The sequence below is a fragment of the Excalfactoria chinensis genome, chromosome 2 (assembly GCF_039878825.1).
Source record: "Excalfactoria chinensis isolate bCotChi1 chromosome 2, bCotChi1.hap2, whole genome shotgun sequence".
In the NCBI taxonomy this organism is placed as follows: domain Eukaryota; kingdom Metazoa; phylum Chordata; class Aves; order Galliformes; family Phasianidae; genus Excalfactoria; species Excalfactoria chinensis.
The window spans coordinates 57488980-57509950 of NC_092826.1; the positions used below are offsets into that span (position 1 = coordinate 57488980).

Consider the following 20971-nt stretch of genomic DNA (forward strand, 5'->3'; position numbering starts at 1 on the left):
ACAATCATAAATAGCGTCCAGAAGAAAAGTAAATAATGGAATTCATAGTTTGGCACAGACGTGTTGCCAATGTGTCACATCCTGACGGATTGGGGATATGTCTGTGTCACACTATGAATTCCGTTTTTTGCTTTCTGAATGCCGTTTACAATTGCGACTGTCCATGTGGATTATTGCATCTATTTTTATAGCCAAGGCTCTGTCTGGGAAGATGTAACGGAGCAATCAACAGCGCTGACTGGTTCTATTTTGCTGGAACAATAGTTTCCCTGCAAGCTGTGCTGCTCAATCTCCACACGCAGGACACGAGGGCTGGGGTCTGGGCCTCCCCTCAAATTGAAGGACATGGGTAAAGAGGACTGGAGACATTGTATGCGGAGACATTTGCCTAAGTGAGATCTTCCTGCTAACCACAAAACAGTGTCCGAGGCAAAACCTTAGCAGCGATGGCGAGCCATGGGGCATTATGTTAAGGCCTGCACTGCTGGGGAAGCTGGGAGCCACGCAGCTGCAGCCTTGCATTGCTGCCACAGGCTCGGGTTCTGGGTTCTCTCCCTTCCTTCCTTCTGCCTGGGCAATGCATTTGCATGGGAAGTCAAGAAGTGAAAAGAAGCAAAGCTTCTCATGGGTGAAACACGGATTTGCAAAAGTGGAGTTTGCTGCTTTCCTATTCATGCCACCTGTATTTTTACAATGGGAATTCTCCAGCAGGACTGCTGGGGATGTAGATCTCAGCCAAGTGGGGGGCCTGTATGATCATCATGCTACCATCATGTGGTGATCAGTGCAGGGCAGCGCCGATGAAGATGGTGGTGCCTCGCGGCGCCTGCCTCCCCAGCAGTGCAGGGATGGGAGCCGCTGCCGGTCCCAGAGGCCTGCCGGGGACGCAGCAGGGGAGGCGAGGGCCGGCCGAGCGCAGCAGCGGCCGGCGCGGCAGACCCGTCCCGACGCGCGGCCCCGACCAGCCGCCCTCCTCCGGTGCCGCCGCAGCGCCCTCTGCCGCCGTAGGGCCGCGAGGCGGCGGGCTGGGGATCGCGTGCGAGCGCGGAGCCGTCGGCTCGCCGTGTCACTCCGCCGCCAGCCCGCCACCTGGATCACGAGGCGTGCGGCGGCCGAGCATCCTCCCCACCCCCGGCGCCCTCCGGCCCCGCCGCGGCGCCGCACCTCCGCCCCGGCACCGCCGCCGCTCCTCGACCGCTCCGCGCCGCACCGCTCCGGCGAAACTTTGCACCCCGACCGGCGGCGGGGACGCGGGGTAAGTGACGGCGGCCGGGCGGCTCGCGTGGGGCGGGCGAGGCTTCGCGGGGCTCTGGGGCGACGAGCGTTCCCCGTCCCCGTCCCGGGGTGCCGGTGCTCCCCGCGGGACGCTCGCGGCTGTTCCTTCCCTAGCGAGTGCCGTGCGGCCGCGCACCTCCCACGCCGACGCCCCGGGAGGTGCCCCGCTGCTCGCGGCCCCGCGGCGGGGATGCCCCGGGCGCCGCGTCGGCGTCCCGAGCGCTGAAACTCGGGGTCGGTCCCGGCTCCTTCGTTCCTTGAGCCGGTGCTTCGAGAGCGGTTCGGGGGAGGGCAAGAGAAGGAAAGTTTCCCCGGGCCGCCCCGAGCCCCAGCTCCTCTCACCTGGCGCGGAGCTAAAAATGTGTCGTTTCGGTTGCGTACAGATGAAGAGCTAAAGGTTCCCTCGGTGTTTCGGTTTGACGTACGAAAGTGGTGTGGGAATGATGAAGCTTGTGTACGATCTCCGGGGCTTTTTCTGACTTTGTGTTAGTTTGTTCGGTAAGCGAGAATTTTGTGCGTCTTCGGGTGAGTTTGTAGCTTGGTGTATTTGTTGGAGAAAAAGCAGAGGTATCATAAAACCAAGTGATAGCACATCAAACACTTGTTCTTTCTGAAGATGGGCGCAAACAGTGTTTGTGCGTCATTCGGTGAGCTTTTAGGAGATGGACTGAAGACCAAAAAAACAACGCAAGTGAAAAACCCGTGGAAATGCTTGACTCTGTTTGGTAGTTGGAGGCTTCCGAAAGACGAGCGGGACAGGATTTAAATAAAACTGATCTGTTTGGGCTCAGGAGTCGTCTGTCGAGAAGTGTGTTGATGCACATCTGTTTGCACTAGCTAAAATAAAACAGTTCTCCTTTAGGAACTGTGGAGCGCTGCTATTTGGGGCTAAGGCTTACAGCGTTGCGCTTAGGCAAGGCATGTAGCGACCGACGAGATCAGACCCACTTGCAGGACACTCTGTTAATTTGCAACCAGGAGAAAGAATGTATTTCCTTGAAAAAAATAAATAAAAAAAATTAATAAAGTACCTAAATACCATGGATATAGAGAAAGAGAAGGAATTGCTGGTTGATGTTCATGACTTTCTCGGTGTTGGTGAGGCTGACAGCCCTCGCTGCTCTCTGTCTGTGTCTCTGTGATTTTGGGCTGGTGGCTGTGCAGTGTGTTTGGTAGCCGGCTGTAGGAGTGTGTTTGGGTGCTCTCTGGGCTGGAGAAGAGGACTGGCTTCTGGAGGCTGTCTTGGGACAGCATGGAAACCCCTCACTCTCAGCCTGAGCTTGCTGTGGAGATGCATGCCGATAGGGCATCGAGGGAAGGAACGAATGCCTGTACGTGGAAAACCCGGGTTTGGTATTTTTAGTCCAAACAAGCCATGGAAGGGAGAGGTTCTTCATTACCTCGGCTTTCCATCGATTCAGATTTCTGCCCAGGAGACGTGATGAGGAAATGCATTGCTAGGCCCTGTGTGCAGTGGGGATGCTTGCAGAAAGCAGCCAGCCGTTCTGATATTGATTCATCGGGTTCAGTGTATAAACAGATTTGAACTCTACCGGGGAGGATTTAGTAGTCAGAAATGATTTTTCCATTAGGTTTACCTTTCTGTAGGTGTATCTCAAATGCAGTAAGAGCTGTTCCAGTATCAGGAACTGCGCATATGGAGTTGAACCAGAGCAAGGACTCGGTACAGCTTTTTCCGTAGTGTTTTTATAGGGTTCTGTTTAAGCTGAGACCCCGCAAAATATGGGGGCTCTGCTGTTGAATAACCAAAGTCCAGTGCCAAATCTTTCCTTAATATTCCTGGTAATTACTGCTGACTCATGCTGACATGTGAGTTCAATTAGCCCCAATTGGAATGTAAAGGATGTGGGAGTGTCCCTTTGTGCCCAGAGACAGCTAGGACAAAGCAGATTTTGGAAGAAAATTGAAGGAAAAGCCAAGTTTGGGTAGGAAGTGTCAGCCAAGATTTTTTTATTTTATTTTATTTTTTATTTTTTACAGTATGTTTGAATAACCAATAAAGTTGAGTCCCTGGGAGGGGATGAATTTGGATAACAAGGGGTTGTCTTCACTATGGAATAACTAGAGTCCCAACTCAAACATTGCTTCTAGTTTGACTCATGTCCACACACACAAACTCGTTGCTGAAGAGTGGTGATGTTTTCAATTTGAGTTGCCTTACCCATGAGGAATAAGCTATATAGCTCAGATAACCACAATTCATCAGCTGCTAACTCGATCTGCCTGAGCAGCACAGCGTGGTCCGGCTCTTGATACATGGGGCTACCTGCATGGCATGAGCTCTGGGCTTCTGCCTTGTGCTGGCAGAGTGATAACACTGTGGGCTTGCTGGCTATGAGATGAGCGACTGGATGCCCCCACACAACTGCTGTGTCTGTGGTCTTCACCATCCCCACCACAGCACACAGCAAAGGGAAGAACTCGCAGCACTCACAGGCACTCAGGATGGGGCAGCACTGCATGCAGATGAGAAAAGTAAGGATTGTCTTTGCCCCAGAAACTCGTACTTCAGGAGCATATTTGTGTTGCTCTGTTGCACCAGAAGTCCTACCAAGCTGCTGGCAGTTGCTTTGGATTTTGTTCAACTTGCCTTCTGAGCTGTGATTGTTGAGGTGTTTATAGCAGCTAGTGAATCACATGGACACGGGGAATACTGCATGGGTAACTGCAGAACTTCAGTAGATAGACTTAAAGGATTGTGCAGGTGGGATGGACAAAATGAATGTGCGGCAAATGTAACGGCAACTAAGTGCCCCACAGATGCTTATGAACCTATGAGGGGCTTGGTGCCAATATGTGAGATATGCAATTCAGTGTAGGCAGTGTAGTGTCTCCTGACTCAGTTACAACCATTAGGTGCACAGGTGTGCAGCTACAATAGCAAGAAATACAGTATACCTCTTTTACTATTCTTTTCCAACCGCATTCTGGGTCTTTCTCTCTGGTAGATGCAGCAGCAGGGCAAGTGAGAGATGGCAGTGCATAATTCTGCCAGACAATAGTCCTTAGCCATGTGTGTCAGTAGGAAACCTTTTACATGTGTGTGTAGGAGCAAACCATCTAGCATGCAGGCAGGTTCTTGTCAGATTATGAGATTGCTTTGGACTGGACAGGGCTGTCTATAGTTTTGAATCAAGGCTGCATTTGCAGGCAACAAGTAAATAATTAGTACGATGCAGCCTATTACAGCTGAGGCTGCAAAACACATAATTTGAAGTTGCTGTGTTTTAGTTGTCCTGTGACTGCAGTGGTACCTGGTGCACCGGAGGTATTGCTCTGTATTCTACCGAAATATCTGTGCATGCATTAAGGACACAAAATGTTTATTCCTTACTCTTAAACTTTATTTGTATTGATGCCAAATGGTGGTCATTTCGATAGGTTTAACTTGCTGAAAATGTGTGCTAACATAACATCAAATTTTGTCACTCATTAGGACTGTAAAAATCCATTGGTAGCAGATTTCTTCCTTTGTAACACTGGAGCTGAGGTAGCTTGAAGTTGAATATGTGGCAGTTTTGGGGTCGTTGTCTTGCTTTCCTGGGAGTAGCTTGCTGCATTTTGTAGTATGCTGATCCCTGGGAGCCGTGATCCCAAGGAGTCTCTTAAACTGTTCCCTTTGTGGAAACTCCAAATATTATATTCTCACCTCATAGCTGTGGCAGCCTCGTTTGTAAAGTGAGCTGTTCTTGCTTTCATTGTCTTTCATAAGGATTTGCTCCTCCAACATGTGTTTTTCTGGTGTCTGAGAATTCCTGGGCAGTTTGAGTCTTCATCCCTGCAGCTGCGTTGAGGAATCTTTCACAGTGTTTTTTTCTTGTTTCAGACCTTTTCTAGATAAGCTTGTTCTGTGTTTGAAGAGAGGTGGTCATTCAGGGTCAGACCAAAGTGTCTGAGCAGCAAGTCATAGTGGTTGAGATTCTACAGGGAACTCTTTGAAGCTCAGAGCTGTTCCTTCTCCAGGCTGTTTAGCCTGCAGGCGTCACCAGGTTGAAATGGGTTTGGAGCACCTTGTTTTTGACAATACTCACATTTGGAGTGATTTTGACTAAGTAACAACCTCCAGAAAACCAAGCAGGGTGGAATGCTGTGAAGTCAAGGATAATCATTTACTCGAGTGCAGTATGGAGAATGGCTGACAAGGCAACATGTACTAAGGAGAAAAGAATGTGGAAGTTTGGTGGATCCCAAACTAGACATGAATCAGTAACACTGCACTGTTGTGAAAATACTAGATGGAACAATGGAATTTGAAAACAAGAGTGTTTTTATAGATCCATGAAAAATCCTTACCCTTATTCAGGGTGGTACCTTAGCTGGAATGTTACGTTTGCTTGGGTTCATGGTACTTGAAGACAGATGCAGACCGAATTAAGAGTCCAGAGGAGAGCAACAGAAATGATTGGTTAACTAGAAAACATAAGAGATCTTTATAAATATAGAGTTGGTTGCAAAGTTATTTGAACTTAAACTGTTAGATGTGTGTCAACTAGGACAAGAAATGACGATCCCTTACAGTGAGGGAAGTTTAGGTGCATATGCTTAGGGAAAAAATGTGATTTTAGTAATAGCTAATCTCTGGGGTTCTTAGCAACGTTTCTTAAGCCTAGGCAGCTCTTGAGAGGGGTTTAGCAATTGTGTTGCAAGAATAGAGAAGACAGAGAAAGATGTAACACTTTTTTTCCTCAATTGATTTAACTGGAGTAAAAACAGAGCAGGCTTTCGTGCTCACAAGCTCTTTCTCAGATCTGAAACTTCGGAATGGCTTTGGAACAGCTGATTCTGTGTAAAACAAGGAAGGCGGTTCTGCAGGATCTCTCGAGGTCCTTTCAGGCCCATTTGCAAAGATGTAATGATTAACAAAATATTTCTATCTTGGGGTAGATCAACGTTCAGGGGCTGGGGAGGGGAAGTGTGCTCTAATAGCAGATACAAGAGCTCTCCTCTGCTGTACAGACTGAGAGATTCCTTAGAATTCTGAGTTAAAGGAAAATTCCCACTTACTACTTTTCAAGAGTGGATGAGAACTGATAAAAATGAAAGTAGCCATCTTATTAGTTGTTAGGTGGTTCTCAATTGTAGCAAGTGCTTTATGACACATTGTGTTACAGTAGTACATATCCACAATATGCTTTCCTTTTTATTTTGGAAAAAAAAAAGTCTGGGCATTTGGAAGGCAAGAGGGGAAAATTATATAAAAGGAACTAGTTGCAATCATTAATTGGTTGCCGGAATTAAATTTACGCCTTTAAAAATATCTAAACATATATTACAATAAATTAACGAGCACTTAGAAGATACTACTGCTGGAGATATTAATGAGAGTCAGTTTGTCTATATTGATTACTTGAAAGTAGTAACAGATATAATTAGCATTAGAGGATGAAGTTGTACTGCAGAGAACTTCAGAATGTGTTTAAGCATACTTCTTTTTCCCATGTGAATTTGTGTGTCTAAAACAGGACAAGTATTTGCAACAGAAAGTGCCACAGAGTACCAGCAATCTAACAAAGGCAGGCAGGTAATATTCAGAGATGTGTGAAAGAGAATAAGAGCAGATATGTTATGCTGCTGATAAAAGAGAAACACATGTTCCTGGGGAGGAAATCATACACATATATCCGTAGTTAAGGACCTGCAGTAAATCTGAGTATGTATCTGGACCGTGGTGCCTACTGCTCTCTTGCTGTAGCAGACCAAACTAGCAAGCCTTTCAACCAGTATAACTTGTTTAGCTACTTTTATAATCTCAAAAAAGTAACAGCTACATCCGTTTTTATTTTGACTTTTGTCTTCAGAATTTATATCTGAAAGAACTGGAACTTCTGAGTTTTCATTCTGATTTTCGTGTACTTCAGTAAACAAAAGGCAGAACTGAGCACAATCTTGATGACTCAAATGCCAGCCTGGCTATCGGTGTGTATGTCTAAACTCTGACCTGCTTCTTTCAGACGCTGCACTGTTTCTAACACTTAGCAAAAGCGTTTTAGAAGACTGAATTGCAACCGTAACAGTAGTAGTGATGCCAGTTTAAGCATCAAGCTAATACAGTTCACTCAGTTCCAGGAGAAAATACCACGTGTTTCATTTCAACTTTTCTCTGCGCTCCCATTTTCTGTATAAAGGTTTGATAAAAACACTTTCTTTTTTCTTCCTGAAAGTTCAAGGCTTTTTTTCTTTCCTACAAATCTTCGTGTATCTAAGCTCTTTTGAACCTCTGTTACATGGTGCTTGGCACTTCATCCTCTGCTTCTCCTTTTGTTAGACTGAATGACTGAGAAGGAGGAACAAAGAACGGCAAATCCAGGAAAAGAATGGGTTTGAATCTCCCCAACATGCTGATGTTACATCTAGGTTTATAAGTCATCTTTCTCCCTGCTCTCACGCTCCTACTCACGAACATTTCATAATACCTTTATAATGATAAAGATGTCACATTTTGTCAGCGTTAGGTCCAGTCTACTTCTGCTTCTTCTCCTGGGGACCTCCCACTAAGCTTTTTCTTTCTGTGTCACAGGAGCTTCCTTGAGTTTGGGCAGTGCTCTATTCTGAGTCTGGGATGCTCCTTTCTCCTTCTATGTTGTTTCTCTGCCGACAGTCAAATCTGCTGGTTTCCAGGTTTTGAGCTGTTCTGTATTCTGACTTGTGTGCTGTGCTAGAGTGCAACTAAAGCCTCTAAGGAGTCCTTTGTGGAAATGAAGGGAGGAGTCAGAGAAATGAGGGCATCATTATGGTGCATGGCATTTTTCTTGAAATAGATCTTGGCCCACGAGCAGGAAAGATCACCAGGTTTTTGGCTACTTTTTGAATCCCTGATTTTGAGAAGCAGTCCTTTCCCAATTAAAACACCATTTAAAACAGTGCAATTTTGGCTTTACAGTAGGAAATTCCTAAAAATAGTTCCCAGCGTTGCTCCTTGTTTCACCTGGTCAGTCCAGTAGTCAGTCTATATGTAGCTTTCCTTTCTATAACTCAGTGTTTCCCATCCTACTGTTAGTATTTGCTCCCAAATTGCACCATGCTGCTAGGAAGGCCAGACTGCACAATATAAATAGCCTTATAAAAGATAATTTTTCATCTATTTCAAAGAGAACCCTAAATCCCAAGCTAAAAGAGTCTGACAGAATGACAAGCAAGGGGTTAAAATGGGTGTCTGAGAAAGGAACACCAGGAAAACTGATAAACTTACAGGAGAGTTTGGTGGACTGGCATAGGTTAAGAGTTCATGTCTTGCAACCTGTGATTAGTTCAGCATGGAATCATAGAATCATTTGGGTTGGAAGGGACCTTTAAGGTCATCTAGTTTCAACCCCCCTGCTATAGGCAGTGATACGTCCTAGTAGGTCTACTGGGATGTTCAAACTAATGTGTCTCATTGACTCCAGCATGGTGGCATGTTGGTGCTGGAACATGTACCACCTTATGGGTGAATAGTGGAGCTGGGCATCAGGAAACACAATGCAAAAAGCAGCCAACTAAGGGCCACGTGTACCTGTTGTGATGGGTCCCATTCAAAGTGATGCTGTTGTTAGCTTGTATGGAGCTCTGTGTTGTCAGTCTAACGCTACCCTGAGAACCTGAACTAGCCCTAGTTTAAAGACAGCTAAACTGAGGTTCTGTTGCACAACACATTCATGTCAGAAATATTTCATTGACCTACCTTACTGATCTTGGTCAAATTTTCTCTGGAAATGATAGTTATGCTTCCACTGTGTCTGATTTCATTCTCCACCAGATGTAACTGAGGGATGGAGGTTTCAAAGATATTGTATTCCCGGGAGTTTAGAGGTAAAACATGGTACATTAATATTCCTAGTAGGGGCAAGACTGCAACATGAGACTGAGTGTGCTGTTAATCGTGAAATAATCTGTATGGATCCTAAATGCCCCAGCTGTAACAAAATTGTTAATTGCTGCTCATACCTTATTATGCCAAGGGTATTTCAGCTCCTGTGGCAACCCAGTATACTCCTCTGATGTCCTGTGGCAAGGACAAATGGAGAACCTGATGGAAAGAGGTGACACTCCGCTAACTGTGTAGGATTACTGTACCAGGCATATACACAGTATGATTTTAAAGTGCATTTTAAAGTGCATTATGGCCCGTATCCTTCCTGAAGTAGCAGAATTCATTATTTGAAGGTCTAAAAACAGCGTAATTTTTAAAACAAACAAACAAACAAACAAAAAAAAGTGCATCAAAGCTTTTTAAAAAAAGTTATTTTTTTTTACATCCTCAAATCTCAAAAAAGGCAAATTAGGAAACATGAGAGTTAAAGGAGGTGTATGCCCACTATGAAGTGGGCACATAGTACACTTAACCTCAGACTGGCTTATGATCTCCAGTCATTTCTTTTGCAGGACACCTACCTCTGTGATGAGCGTTGCTTGGTGGGGTAGAAGTTCAATATTTTGCTTTTACTGTCCTCATTCACCTCGTGGTCCCAGCTCCATAGTAGATGTCATTCAAATCCTGTTCTGAACTCAGTGCTGTTAATTCTGTCACAGCCTTTCCTGTGATAGTTGTAACTAAGATAGATAAGTACATCAAAAGCACTGGATTGCAATCTGTAATAATGCCAAAACATATGGTCTTATTAGCAGATAAATCTGAAAGATGTATATCCATTTACTCAAGTCCAGGCCTTGAGGACCTGATTTTTCAGAAAACACAGTCTTTTGTGTTCTTTTGCTCAGAGCACAATCTTCAGTGCCTTCAGCTGCAGCACTGAGTGCTCACTGCTTTTAGATATGCGACTATGGCTTCCAGAAAATGAGGATCGACACCTCTGCCACAATTGGGTTTAGTCATGTGCCCAGCATGGGGCAGACAGCATACCCTGCCCATTTGTGCTGTGTGGGGCAGGGGTCTGCTTTGTGTGCTGGTGATGCCCTCCTTGTTCACGTGCACTTGAGATATTTTCAGTGCTTGTCTCTGGGCTGCAGGAGCACACTGGGAAGGGAGGAACAGTGAGTGGGAAAGCCTGGCTCTGCCTGTGCTGTGCCAAGGGGACACATGTAAAGAGCATGAGGATGGGGATGACTGTAGGAGGAATGATGGGGGTGACATGTGCTGGGCTCAGACAGGACCTATAGATAACTGTCAGACTGCAAGATGTCTCTCAAGTGCACACGAACTATTTGTCTTCAGAAGCTTGCAGTCAAGTATGTATGTATCTTCTTTGAAGGAAATTGAAAAGAGATTTTATGTATACTACGTCAGACAACATTTGCTGTGCTGTAAGCCCAACATATACTCTGTAGTATGTGCACAGCACTCTCAGGTGTTAATATAGCTTTTTATTAGTCAACTATTATTTTTAACAGCTCCTCAGATTTGCGAATTAACCTTCTTCCTCTTTCACTAGGAAAGAGACTGAGGCAGAAGAGTAGATTTTAGGGTCAGAAAGAGCCACCATGATCAGCTGTTTCAGTCTCCTGTCCTATACAGACCATCAGACATCTTTAAACAAACACTTCACCAAACAGGGCTAATGGGTTTCTTAAGGAAAAAAAAAACCACTCGATGAAAAAAATTGCTTGGGGATGGAGAGCTCTCTACAGCCCTGGGTAAATTATTTTAATAGTTATCCACATTTATTTATAATTTGAATTTAATTAGCCTCAAATTCTGAAAATTGGATCTTGCTAGAATTAGCTTGATCTCTGTCACGAAATGTTTGTTTCTTACGTAATCTATTTGCTTACTGTGAGGAAGTTGTCTATTGCTGTTCTTCGTGACAACTCAAGCAGTGTTTGCTCCCAGACTCGGACTGCAGGGCTCTTTTCTCAGTGTTCAGTCATTTTTATGTCTCTTCTCTCCGTTTCTCTTAAAGTATGGATGCTTCAATTGGACACTGTATTGTGTGCTATTTGCACAGATAATATATCCAAAGGCGTTATATCATTGTCTCGTAACATGTGACGGTTAGTCAGAAGCAGTGCATTTGGCAGAAATGTGCTAATCACAATTAATTTAGCGACAGGTCTACTCTGCCTGTTATACGGGTTTCAAAACCTTGCCCCCCAGGCAGGTTTCCATCTCCAACCTGCCTAATCTTTTGCCTGCTCATCTACTGGGATTTAGTAGCCACTCAATCATATATCGGCAGGTCTGTAGTTGCCACAGTGGCTGCTGTACTCTTGAGCTGTTGTGGGTGAAAGTCTTAAGGCAGAGCTGCTGCTCCCAGGTAGCAGGAGGTCCTGTGGATGAGCATGAGGCACTGTGGATGAGCTCAAGGACCTGAAGCAGCTGCTGTTCCCTCTTGGCTCTTGAAGCCCCTCTGTGGTTGTGTGGTGAAACAGGGATAAGCACAACTTCCCTGTTCCCAGGCTCTCTCTTCCAAACGTGCGCTTCTGCCTTGTGGTCTGTGTAGCCCTTTCATATACTTTGTAACATTGACTACATAGTATGGGACCGCATTCAGACCAGGAAATGATTCATAGCATCTAATGAAAGGAGAGGCCACTGGATAATGTAATTTGACCTCCCATAGCTACCTTTTATTTTATTTTTTATTTTATTTATTTTTTTCCCTGAGTATGCCTGTATACAGCCCACATACTCATATTTCATTTAAAAAGATAACTTCCATTAGGGTGAACTGTTTGTCGTAGGAAGGCATCTAGTGGTGATTTCAAGGCAGCAGGGGATGAAGAATCCATTAAATCATTTGTACCTTGCTCCAGTATTTAAATACGAGGTTACAGACTATTGCCTTATTTCTTATTTGGATATATCTGGCTTCAGCTTTTATTCATAAGTGCTTGCTATATTCTAAATTAAAATAATTCAGCACTGATGGCTTCCCCAGGAAAAAAAGTACTTCACTTTATTCAAGTCACTAAATTCTTTTTGTTACGTACGCAGGCTGAACTTGTTCTGTGCAAGGCAGTTTCTTCAGCCTGTGAGTATATTTTGTAGCTTCTTTCCTTGCCCTTTCCCATTTTTAACAGTATTTGAAAAACACTTCCATGGGAACTGTACGCGCTGTTCCAGCAACAGTCTCATCGTATCTGTAAGCAGAGGTAAAATCACTTCACTTGGGTCAGCCACTGCATTAGCTGCCCTTGCGGCAGCTCTTTCCTGAGAGTTCAGAGCATATAGACTGTATTCATTTTTATTTCTACCTTGATCTCTAATTCCTTTCAAGAGTCATTGCCATTTCAGGATGCAGTCCCCACTCAGCAGCAATGACTTGCACTCCTAGTTCTGAGATGTGTTTGGCTGTCTTAAAAAGCATTGGAGATACACAGAAACAGACTACTTAGGTCCTGTCTTAAGTATTATTTAATGCTTAAGACCACTCTTCTGAATTTTTATCACTGATGGTTTTCTATTGAACCTTCATGCTTGTAAGGTCTTTATAAAAACCTTTTTTGTTTAGCAGTGGTTTGTCAATGATTACTCTATTCTGTATCTGCCATTTAATGAATTCTTTGTCTACTTATACTGTGCTCCACAATAGTAAATTGTGGCTTTTCAAAATCAAAGTACCATGTTGCTAAGTTAAATAATGTATCGGTACAAGTAAATTCCTTCATAAGACAGATTCGGTTACTTCTCAGTACGTTTCCCTCCAAAGAGCCTGATATTCTGTAGAACTCTACTCAGTGATGTTATTTGTCTTTCTCATCATCTTTTCAGATCTTTTTCTTTTTTGCTTGGGATAAATGTCAGTCTCACCACCTGGATGTTTCCTTTCTCTAATGCTGTTGTATAGCATCTGTCTTTCAGTCCTTTGGATTCCTCGGTGTTCAGGGATTGATTACAACTTAATGAGATCACTGATTAAAAGCATCTGATGTAAGCAAGTGAGTGGTCATGGCCCACATGTACTCTTTCCCAGCCTAGCTATTTGCTCCTGGAGTTCCTCAGTTGTGCAAGTTCCTCTCCTGTTGCTGTGGAGCAGAAAGTTGGAGCTGTGGCTTCTCCTTCTTCCTCTCAGACAGGGCTGGAGCACGTGAGGGCTCTTAAGTGTTGTAAAGACAGAAAGAGGAAAGGAGGAGAAAGGAAAGAACATGTCTTTGCTGAGCAGCGAAGTGTTGCCCCCCCCAGACTTCTCCTGTTTCTCGCTTTGAGGTTGCTTTGCTCTGGAGAAGGAGCAGTGGAGATGTGGTGTGATGCTCCAGTGGTGGAGGGAAGAGTACTAAACCCAGCAGAAGAGGACACAGTCCAGGCAGGACTGAATATGTGCTCTTCCTCTGTTTTTAGAAGAAACTAGTCTATGACTGCAGCTCAGCAACTTCCAAGTGCTGTTCTCAGCTGTATTCAGCCATAAAATCATATGATCCTAGGATTTTTAGGACTCAGCCACAAAACTTTGGAGCTGGTCTTTATTCCAGTGCATTCATTCTAAAACTCATCTGCATACCACTGTTATTATCAGTGGTGTGTACATATCTGGGACGATGGTGCTCAGTTGCTGAGGCAGTGCTTCATGCTATGTTGCTGTGGTAACCCCTTGTCCTAATTCTGGAGAAATTTCCTATGGAAAGCCTGAAGAACACATAGTTTATTCTTATTTGATTCTCCCATGTTTTCAGAAAGTAGAGAGTAGAGATATACCTATATTTCACTTTCCTCCATCTAGTAAGTACCGTGCACAGTTCTGTTCATAACATTTATCAAAAAACTTGTGTTATCTTTTCTTTTTAGCCTTGTAACTTGTGAATTTTCCTTTAGACCTTTATTTTTCTCAACCAATGCTTTACACTTTATGAATTCTAGTTTACACTGTTTGCTATTTATTTCCTGTTTTTCAGTTGTTTATGTATTTGAGGTCATTTTAATTTGTTTCTAGTTGCTGTCAGATATTACCAACTGACTAGAGTGGGTTTTAAAACACAATTGTCCTTTGGGAAAATCGAATAAAGTATTAACTTTCAGTTTTCAGTTGAATTATGGTGTCCAAGTCTTCCTCCTCCTTTTAATTTTACTCATAAATGCAAGGGAAGGGAAGTCTAGCATGTGACACTGTTTTGAAACATAGACTATGAGTCATAGATTCATATTATGAACGGGAAGGGCTTGAAAGACAATAATATTACAATATAAAGAAAGTATCTTTTAATGTAAGGTCTCATAAGAAACTATAGCAATCCTCTCAGCATCTTTGCACTGTTTCAGCTTCCCACTGGAGTAGAAAGCCCACCAGTGTAGACAAGTTCATTACAACTGGCAGATTGTTGCAGAAGATAGGAGTTTGAACAAGCCTAAGCTAACTAGGTCTTTGGAGGTGATTAAAATGTTTTATAAGCAAAGCCCACTGGATAAACTTAGTTTCCTAACTTGCAGCAGTAGTTATTGCACTTCATCTGGTCTTTAATAGACCTTTTGAGGCTGTTCACATATCTGATTTTAGATGAACTTCTTGTAGCAGTTTTCTGTGTTTTGGGAGAATTCTATACCTGATTCTGCACCAAGTGGAGAATAACTGGTGTTACCATCATCAGCTGTAATTAGGAGAGGGAAGCTACTGACCCATTTGTTTGCTATCATCTCTATTTTGCAGTATTTTAGAAGAAATTCCAGAGGAAAGAGCAATTAATGTCCCGAGTTAGTTGTGTAGTGAAGTAAAAATGAAATGTAGATTTGGACAGTGTCGTCAAAGTGTTTTGGTAGTCTTCTGCTAATAAAACAGCTGAATTTTCAGATGAGGAAAATACAGTAGAGCTAATTTATCTGACGTTAGTGAAGGATGCTGTGCTGCTGAAGACTAGTACAAGAACTGAAAGGGCTGGTGGAAGGAACTGAATCAACAACACAGACTGAAAGAAAGATGTCTGAGCAGGAGGGAAGCTACCAGCATTGTTCCTCAACTATATGTTTGTAGACAATCTCCTTTACTAAAGGATTTCATATAAAATCAGGAGGGTAATAGTAACCTTAGTTGCTTGCACTGTCAATACAGAAGTGTATACTATTCTCATGTAATAAAAACCAATTGCAGATTAATTGTATGAATGAGATGGCCAGGCACTTGCAGACTGAAACTTAGATTTCCTTCACAAACTGTACATGAATTTGATGGAAGTTATGCATGAAGGCAGAGAACTGTGCATGTCAGGTGACCATAGTGTGACTGCGAGCTGCAAGTTCAATAATGTCTATGAAAAAGTAGAATGCTGTCAAACTAATATCAAATGAGATAGTTCCTATAAAAATCTAGTTGTTTGTTAATATTTACATGGATATATGTGTTATAGATATGTACAAAATACAGGTAGGCTTAATTAATATGCTGTACATGTTTCTGTTCATTCCTGTCTTGGATAGATTAATTGAAATGGTAAAGAAAAAGGATTCTAAGATGATGGCAAGAATAAGGAGTTTGCAACATGAGAGGGGAATGAAACAGTCTGGGTTGTCCTAGAATAGAAAAATGAAGGCTGGCTGAAGACATGACTGATATTTAAAAATACGCCAATGAGTAAACACAATGGAAGAGGAAGAGCTATTTAAACCAAATGACAATGTTGGCAGAAGAACAAATGGGCATAAAACGGCCGTGAACAAATTTAAACTGGAAAGCAAAAGGTTTTTAGTTATCAGAAAGTTGTCTTTCAATGAAAGAGAAAACTCCTCTAAGCAGTTTCTAAAATGAAGTTCAGTTTGCCTATGATTTGCTTTGTATGACGTAGCTATCTTCAATAGCGTGGAATTTGAATCAGTGTATGGGAGATCCCCTTGATTTCTCATCTTGCACAAAGCAGCAAATACTCTTGAGATATATCAATCTCTCAGGCAGTGCACAGCCATTGTTGAACAGCGTACAGTGAGACTAAGCTACTCCTTCAGACAGAAAAACCAAGAGGCTTTGCCATTCGGCTAAACTCCAGAAGATTTGAGCAGACTGAACACAAAGGCTTGTTTTAGGCCTTGCAATGCCTGTCATCCCCAAACAGAGCAACGGTTTTGTCTAAAAGTTGTCACCTCCATCAGCGCTGGGATATGGTCCTAGCGCTAACCACAGCGCTGTGTGCCGCTTCTTGAGCTGCCAACACATATGCTCTCAGTCTTTAAAAACGAGGGTGTGAGGACCTGGACAAATGCTAATTTGAATAATTGTTTCCTAGTTGCCACAGTTTCAGTAATAGAAGACAATATTCCTGTGTATTTAAAAAGCTGTGAAATCCTCCCTGCAAAAGATGATGAGTAGTATTATTCATTCTTATTTGCTTAGCTGAATTTAAAAATGAGCCTAGAAGGAAAAAAAAACCCATATTTTTGCATATCGAGTAAACAGGATGTATTTTTATACCATGTATAGTAAGCTTAATTTGAAAAAATGAAAATTGAATATAAACATCAATATTCTAATAACATTAAGGTAGGAAATTGGAATAAGCCCTAAGCTTCTATCTTAACTAATGCCACTGTTCTTTTTAGTGTTGTCGAATGCCACACTCAGGCAACAAACATTTTTCTCAGCTGAACTTTCTTGGTGCTGTCATTCTGTACAGTGGTACGAAACGCAGAAACTTCTGAACTAAGACACCTATTCCTTTTCTTTTTCAGCATCAAAACAATGATTCCTCCGGGGGAATGCCTCTATGCTGGGAGGAAAAGGAGGAAACCCATTCAGAAACAGTTAAGTATCACATTGATCAGGAGACACTTGCACTTCCCTCCAAATGCATCTCCTAGAAATGAGGTAGGAGGAATCCAGTTCTCCCATACTCTGACGATCCAGGAAAGACCTAAGATCTTTTGCCATGGTGAGAAACCCAGGCTGCAGGCTGGCTCCATTCTGCATCTTGTACCATTGCTCTTATTCCAAAGATTGTGCAGAATCGTTATTATGCCACAATGCTCTCAGTCATATGGTCTGATTTCTGGGTGGTCCTATCCGGAGCCAGAAGTTGGATTTAGTGATCCTAATGGTCCCTTCCAACTCAATGTATTCTATGATTCTTATACTCCAGAGAGGATGCTGCACATGGGTCAGACTGTCCCTACCCACTGCTAGTTCATGTCCCAGAAGGAGTCTCGTGGCTATGGTGCACACCACAGCATACCACAGAGCTGTGAGGAGTGACAGGGGCAGCTGTCATTTGTAGGCAGAAGATATTGATAGATATTGATGGATTAATTGTCAGCTGGGCAATTGTCTGGAGGGAGTGGCTTCTACCTCTATGTGTCTGTGTTCCCTGCCTCTTGCTCAAGGAGCCTCTGGGGAAGCTGTGTGCTGAGTGGCACCAGTGTGCTGGTATGTCCCCCCTTCCCCCTTTCTTGGCTTAGCCTGGCTTGGGGCATCACTACATCCAGTAGATGTAAGTCTGGAAAGTGGGTCAGTTCAGCCAACTGAAAAAGCAGATTGGTGACTCATATTTTACATAAAGAGCGCATCATTTTGAGCCACTATTTACCACAGAATCACTTTTATTCAAAGAAAAATGTGAGAAGAATTGTATGTGTGAAGGCAAAGCAGAAACAAAAGCCACAAGAGGAAGAAAAAGATACTTGAAATGCAGGGAAAAAAAGGTTGTTATCACTCAAATGCAAAATGATTTTGTCATAAACCACTTGAAAACAAAGTTTTTTGATATAATTATCTGACATCTTCTGTGTTATATTTGATTACATAGTTATGAAACACATTCGTAGCGTGTAAAAATTATGAACTAGCGCTAACGGTCTTTGCAATTTAAGGATGAAAAGTTAATTAAAACAGATTTCTCTATTTGCATTTTCTCAGAGCTCCAAAAATAACTCGCTTGGCTTAAAATTGTATATTTTGGTCTGAAGTCAAAAGGGAATTTCTCTGAAAGTTTGGGTGAAATCTGTTCATTTTGTTTGGATTTTGGAGAGTATTTGCACATGAACCACTTGTTGCCACTTAAAAAGGTATATATCTATATTTAATGTAAAATGTATCACAGGTGATGATTTCAATAGACAAAGACAATGAAAAAAGAAGAGCATTCTTTCTGCAGTGCCCGAGTATTAGATCCAAAATGTACGTGACATTTTTGCACTATTGTTCAAGTATGCACACGGCTTCTTTATTCCTACATGAGCTATGAAACTGCTCCAGTACACAAAATTACCTCTGTGCAGACCTGGTTGTGTGTCATAACTTTTGTGAGGAAGGAGTGAGAGTTGCAGTTGCTTTGAGAAATGTTAACTTCATGTTTGTAGTATGTATGTTAGCTGGAAGAGCTTCTTTGCTCTGAGATGTCTTCTAGATAAATCAGTAGCTAAGAAAGCCACTTGCTGTCTAAGGATGGAAATGTCCTCAGGAGCCTGCTAGGAAATTTTGCCTTCAAAAATGTCAAAGTAGCAAGTACCTTGAAAATAGCTCTGCTCTAATATTGTGGCGCAGGTACCTGAACATGCCTCTCCACTCAGACATAGATAATTTTGTTGAAGAAATTTGTTTTTGGTTAAAATAAAGGGAATCAAATGCTTTGAGTTTCCAGAATACTTAGCTCCCAGGCTGGAAACTACCCTCTATTTTCTGTGGATAATTACTTCTTGCTTGCTGAGGATGATTTCTCACTTCCTAGCAACACTGGTCTCTTCCTCAAACCATATCTGTGTGTGGGCTTGGTCTCTGGTAAGCCTTTCCTCATTCACAGACTTCCTAACATTGCTCTAGAGAGGCTCTGATTGCCCATGATTAACTTTACAGAGTCCAGGGTTCCTTTCAGGGTCTGTGTCCTTCAGTCCTAACAGATCTTACTGATGTTTCAGGACTATGAGATATCCTTTCTGTTATGTAGCCTTAAATTATTTATCTTGTATTTGGAAAGGCATACAGTACATTCAACCACAATTTTAATCCACGTTGTGCTGTTTTTTTATTATTATGACATTTTTTTTTGTCTTGTTTGATAGCATAAGACATTTTCCTCTATGACCTTGTTCTACTTTTCTTCCTTTTGTTCTGATAATGAATCACAGTAGATACAGCCACCTGTTCTGGGAAAGGTATTTGTTCAGCCTGAATACCTTATTTTTCAGAGAGAATAAGTTGATGGGAATTCTTTGTCCAGTCCAAACTATTATTTGTCTCTTTATCATCCTATCGTCCTCTAGAAATTTAACTTTCTCTTGACAGTTCTGGGCTCTCTGGTTCAAAAAAGACAGGGATGTCATGGACAGAGTCCAGTGGGACAGCAAAGATGATTAAGAGCCTGGAACTCTTAATCTGTACAAGGAAAGGCTAAGAGACCCAGGGCCCTTTCGTCTGGGGAAGGGAAGGCTGAGAGAGGATCTCATCACTTTTTATAAATATCTAAAGTGCGTGAGTCAAATGGATGGGGCCAGGTTCTTTTCAGTGGGGTGCAGCAATAGAACAAGGGGCACTGAGCAGAAACTAGTGCAGGAAGTTCCATGCTAATCCAAGGAAGAACTTCTCTACTGTGAGGGTGACAGAGCATTGGTACAGGCTGCCCAGACAGATTAGGAGACTTCTTCCCTGAAGGCCTGGATGCCTACCTTTGCAACCTGCTGTAGGGAACCCAGTTGAGAAGGGAGTTAGACACGACCCCCAGAGGTTCCTTCCAACTCTGATAATTCTGTGATTCTGTGAAGTGAGATAAGTGCTCATCTGAACAGGTTACGTGGATTTCTCTAGGGATTTGTGGCCTTTTAAAGGCCAGAATTCAAGAAACAGAGGTTCAGCCTTCTCCTCTGCAGAACAGCTGGGACTTTAATGTCTTCCCAATGTATGTGCGTCCCCGGAAGCCCACTCTCTGCTCCTTTGTTAACAGTTTGTGATCAGGCTATCAAACCAGCTGATGATCCTGCTTTTAATTGGAGATATCACAGAATGACTGCCCATTTTTGTAGGCATAGGACACTGGAAATTGCATTCTGAAGTAACTTTACAAAACAATGAGGAAAATACATGAAGAAGCTCCATGGGAGAATGAAGACAGCCATTTGACTATGAAGAAATAAGTAGAAAATTTAGTGTATTTTGTCTTCTTCTACACCCAGATGTGGGAGAGACCATCTTTGCTAGATTGCCATTCTTCAGACAGTGTATCAGGTTTACGTTTTACCTTTGCGCATACAAATATATAACAAATCTTAGCTGTTCTCATTTGGCCACAGAAAGCTTGCAAACAAGCCCCATTATATGTAGTCTGCACTAAAGGATTTTGGCATTTATGGAATCAGATCAAACACCTAGAGGTTGGGGTGACTGAAAATTTTCCATCAGATATGTTTTTCATCCAGAAAACTGAAGTTTTGAGCAAAGGAAATATTTTCTACTAAGTGTTTGCTTCCTGTGGAAATCTAATATTTTGCTAGTAATTCAAGCATCTGAAAAATAAGGTGATCTTGTTTTTAAACTCAGACTAAAAGCATTGCACTGAATTTAATACCCATACTAGCAATACTTGGGCAGTGCTTCAGGACAGTTACTGTTTGAGACTTCATCTCAAACCCTGGCAACTTGTAAAACTTTCTCCTTCCACAAAACATTTCTTGTAATGTTTTACAGCTCTTTAAAGGCAAATTCAGCTGCCTTCGCTCTGAGTGTATCTTTAACTGCTTCAAAATGCCCAGTTCAGCCAGAACTGTCTAAGTGCCAGGGTAAACAGAGATCTTAGGAGCAGCTCTCTCCTTAGTTCTCAATTCAGGGCTCTCTGTGGCATAGCCTTTCCTCTTACTTGGTATCACATTATCCAACCTCTCATCTTCTTTGTTGGTGTGATG

At 42.7% G+C, this 20971-nt stretch overlaps 1 protein-coding gene across 1 annotated transcript in view; it reads left to right on the top strand.

Annotated features, from left to right (window-relative positions):
- The first annotated feature begins 969 nt into the window (after nt 1-969).
- Nucleotides 970-20971, top strand: part of AHRR (aryl hydrocarbon receptor repressor) — a 79520-nt gene continuing 59518 nt past the window's right edge. The window contains exons 1-2 of the mRNA XM_072329751.1: nt 970-1255; nt 16817-16888. Of these exons, the coding sequence (XP_072185852.1) occupies nt 16827-16888 (62 nt within the window). The 5' untranslated portion in view covers nt 970-1255; nt 16817-16826. The remainder of the gene's footprint in view (nt 1256-16816; nt 16889-20971) is intronic.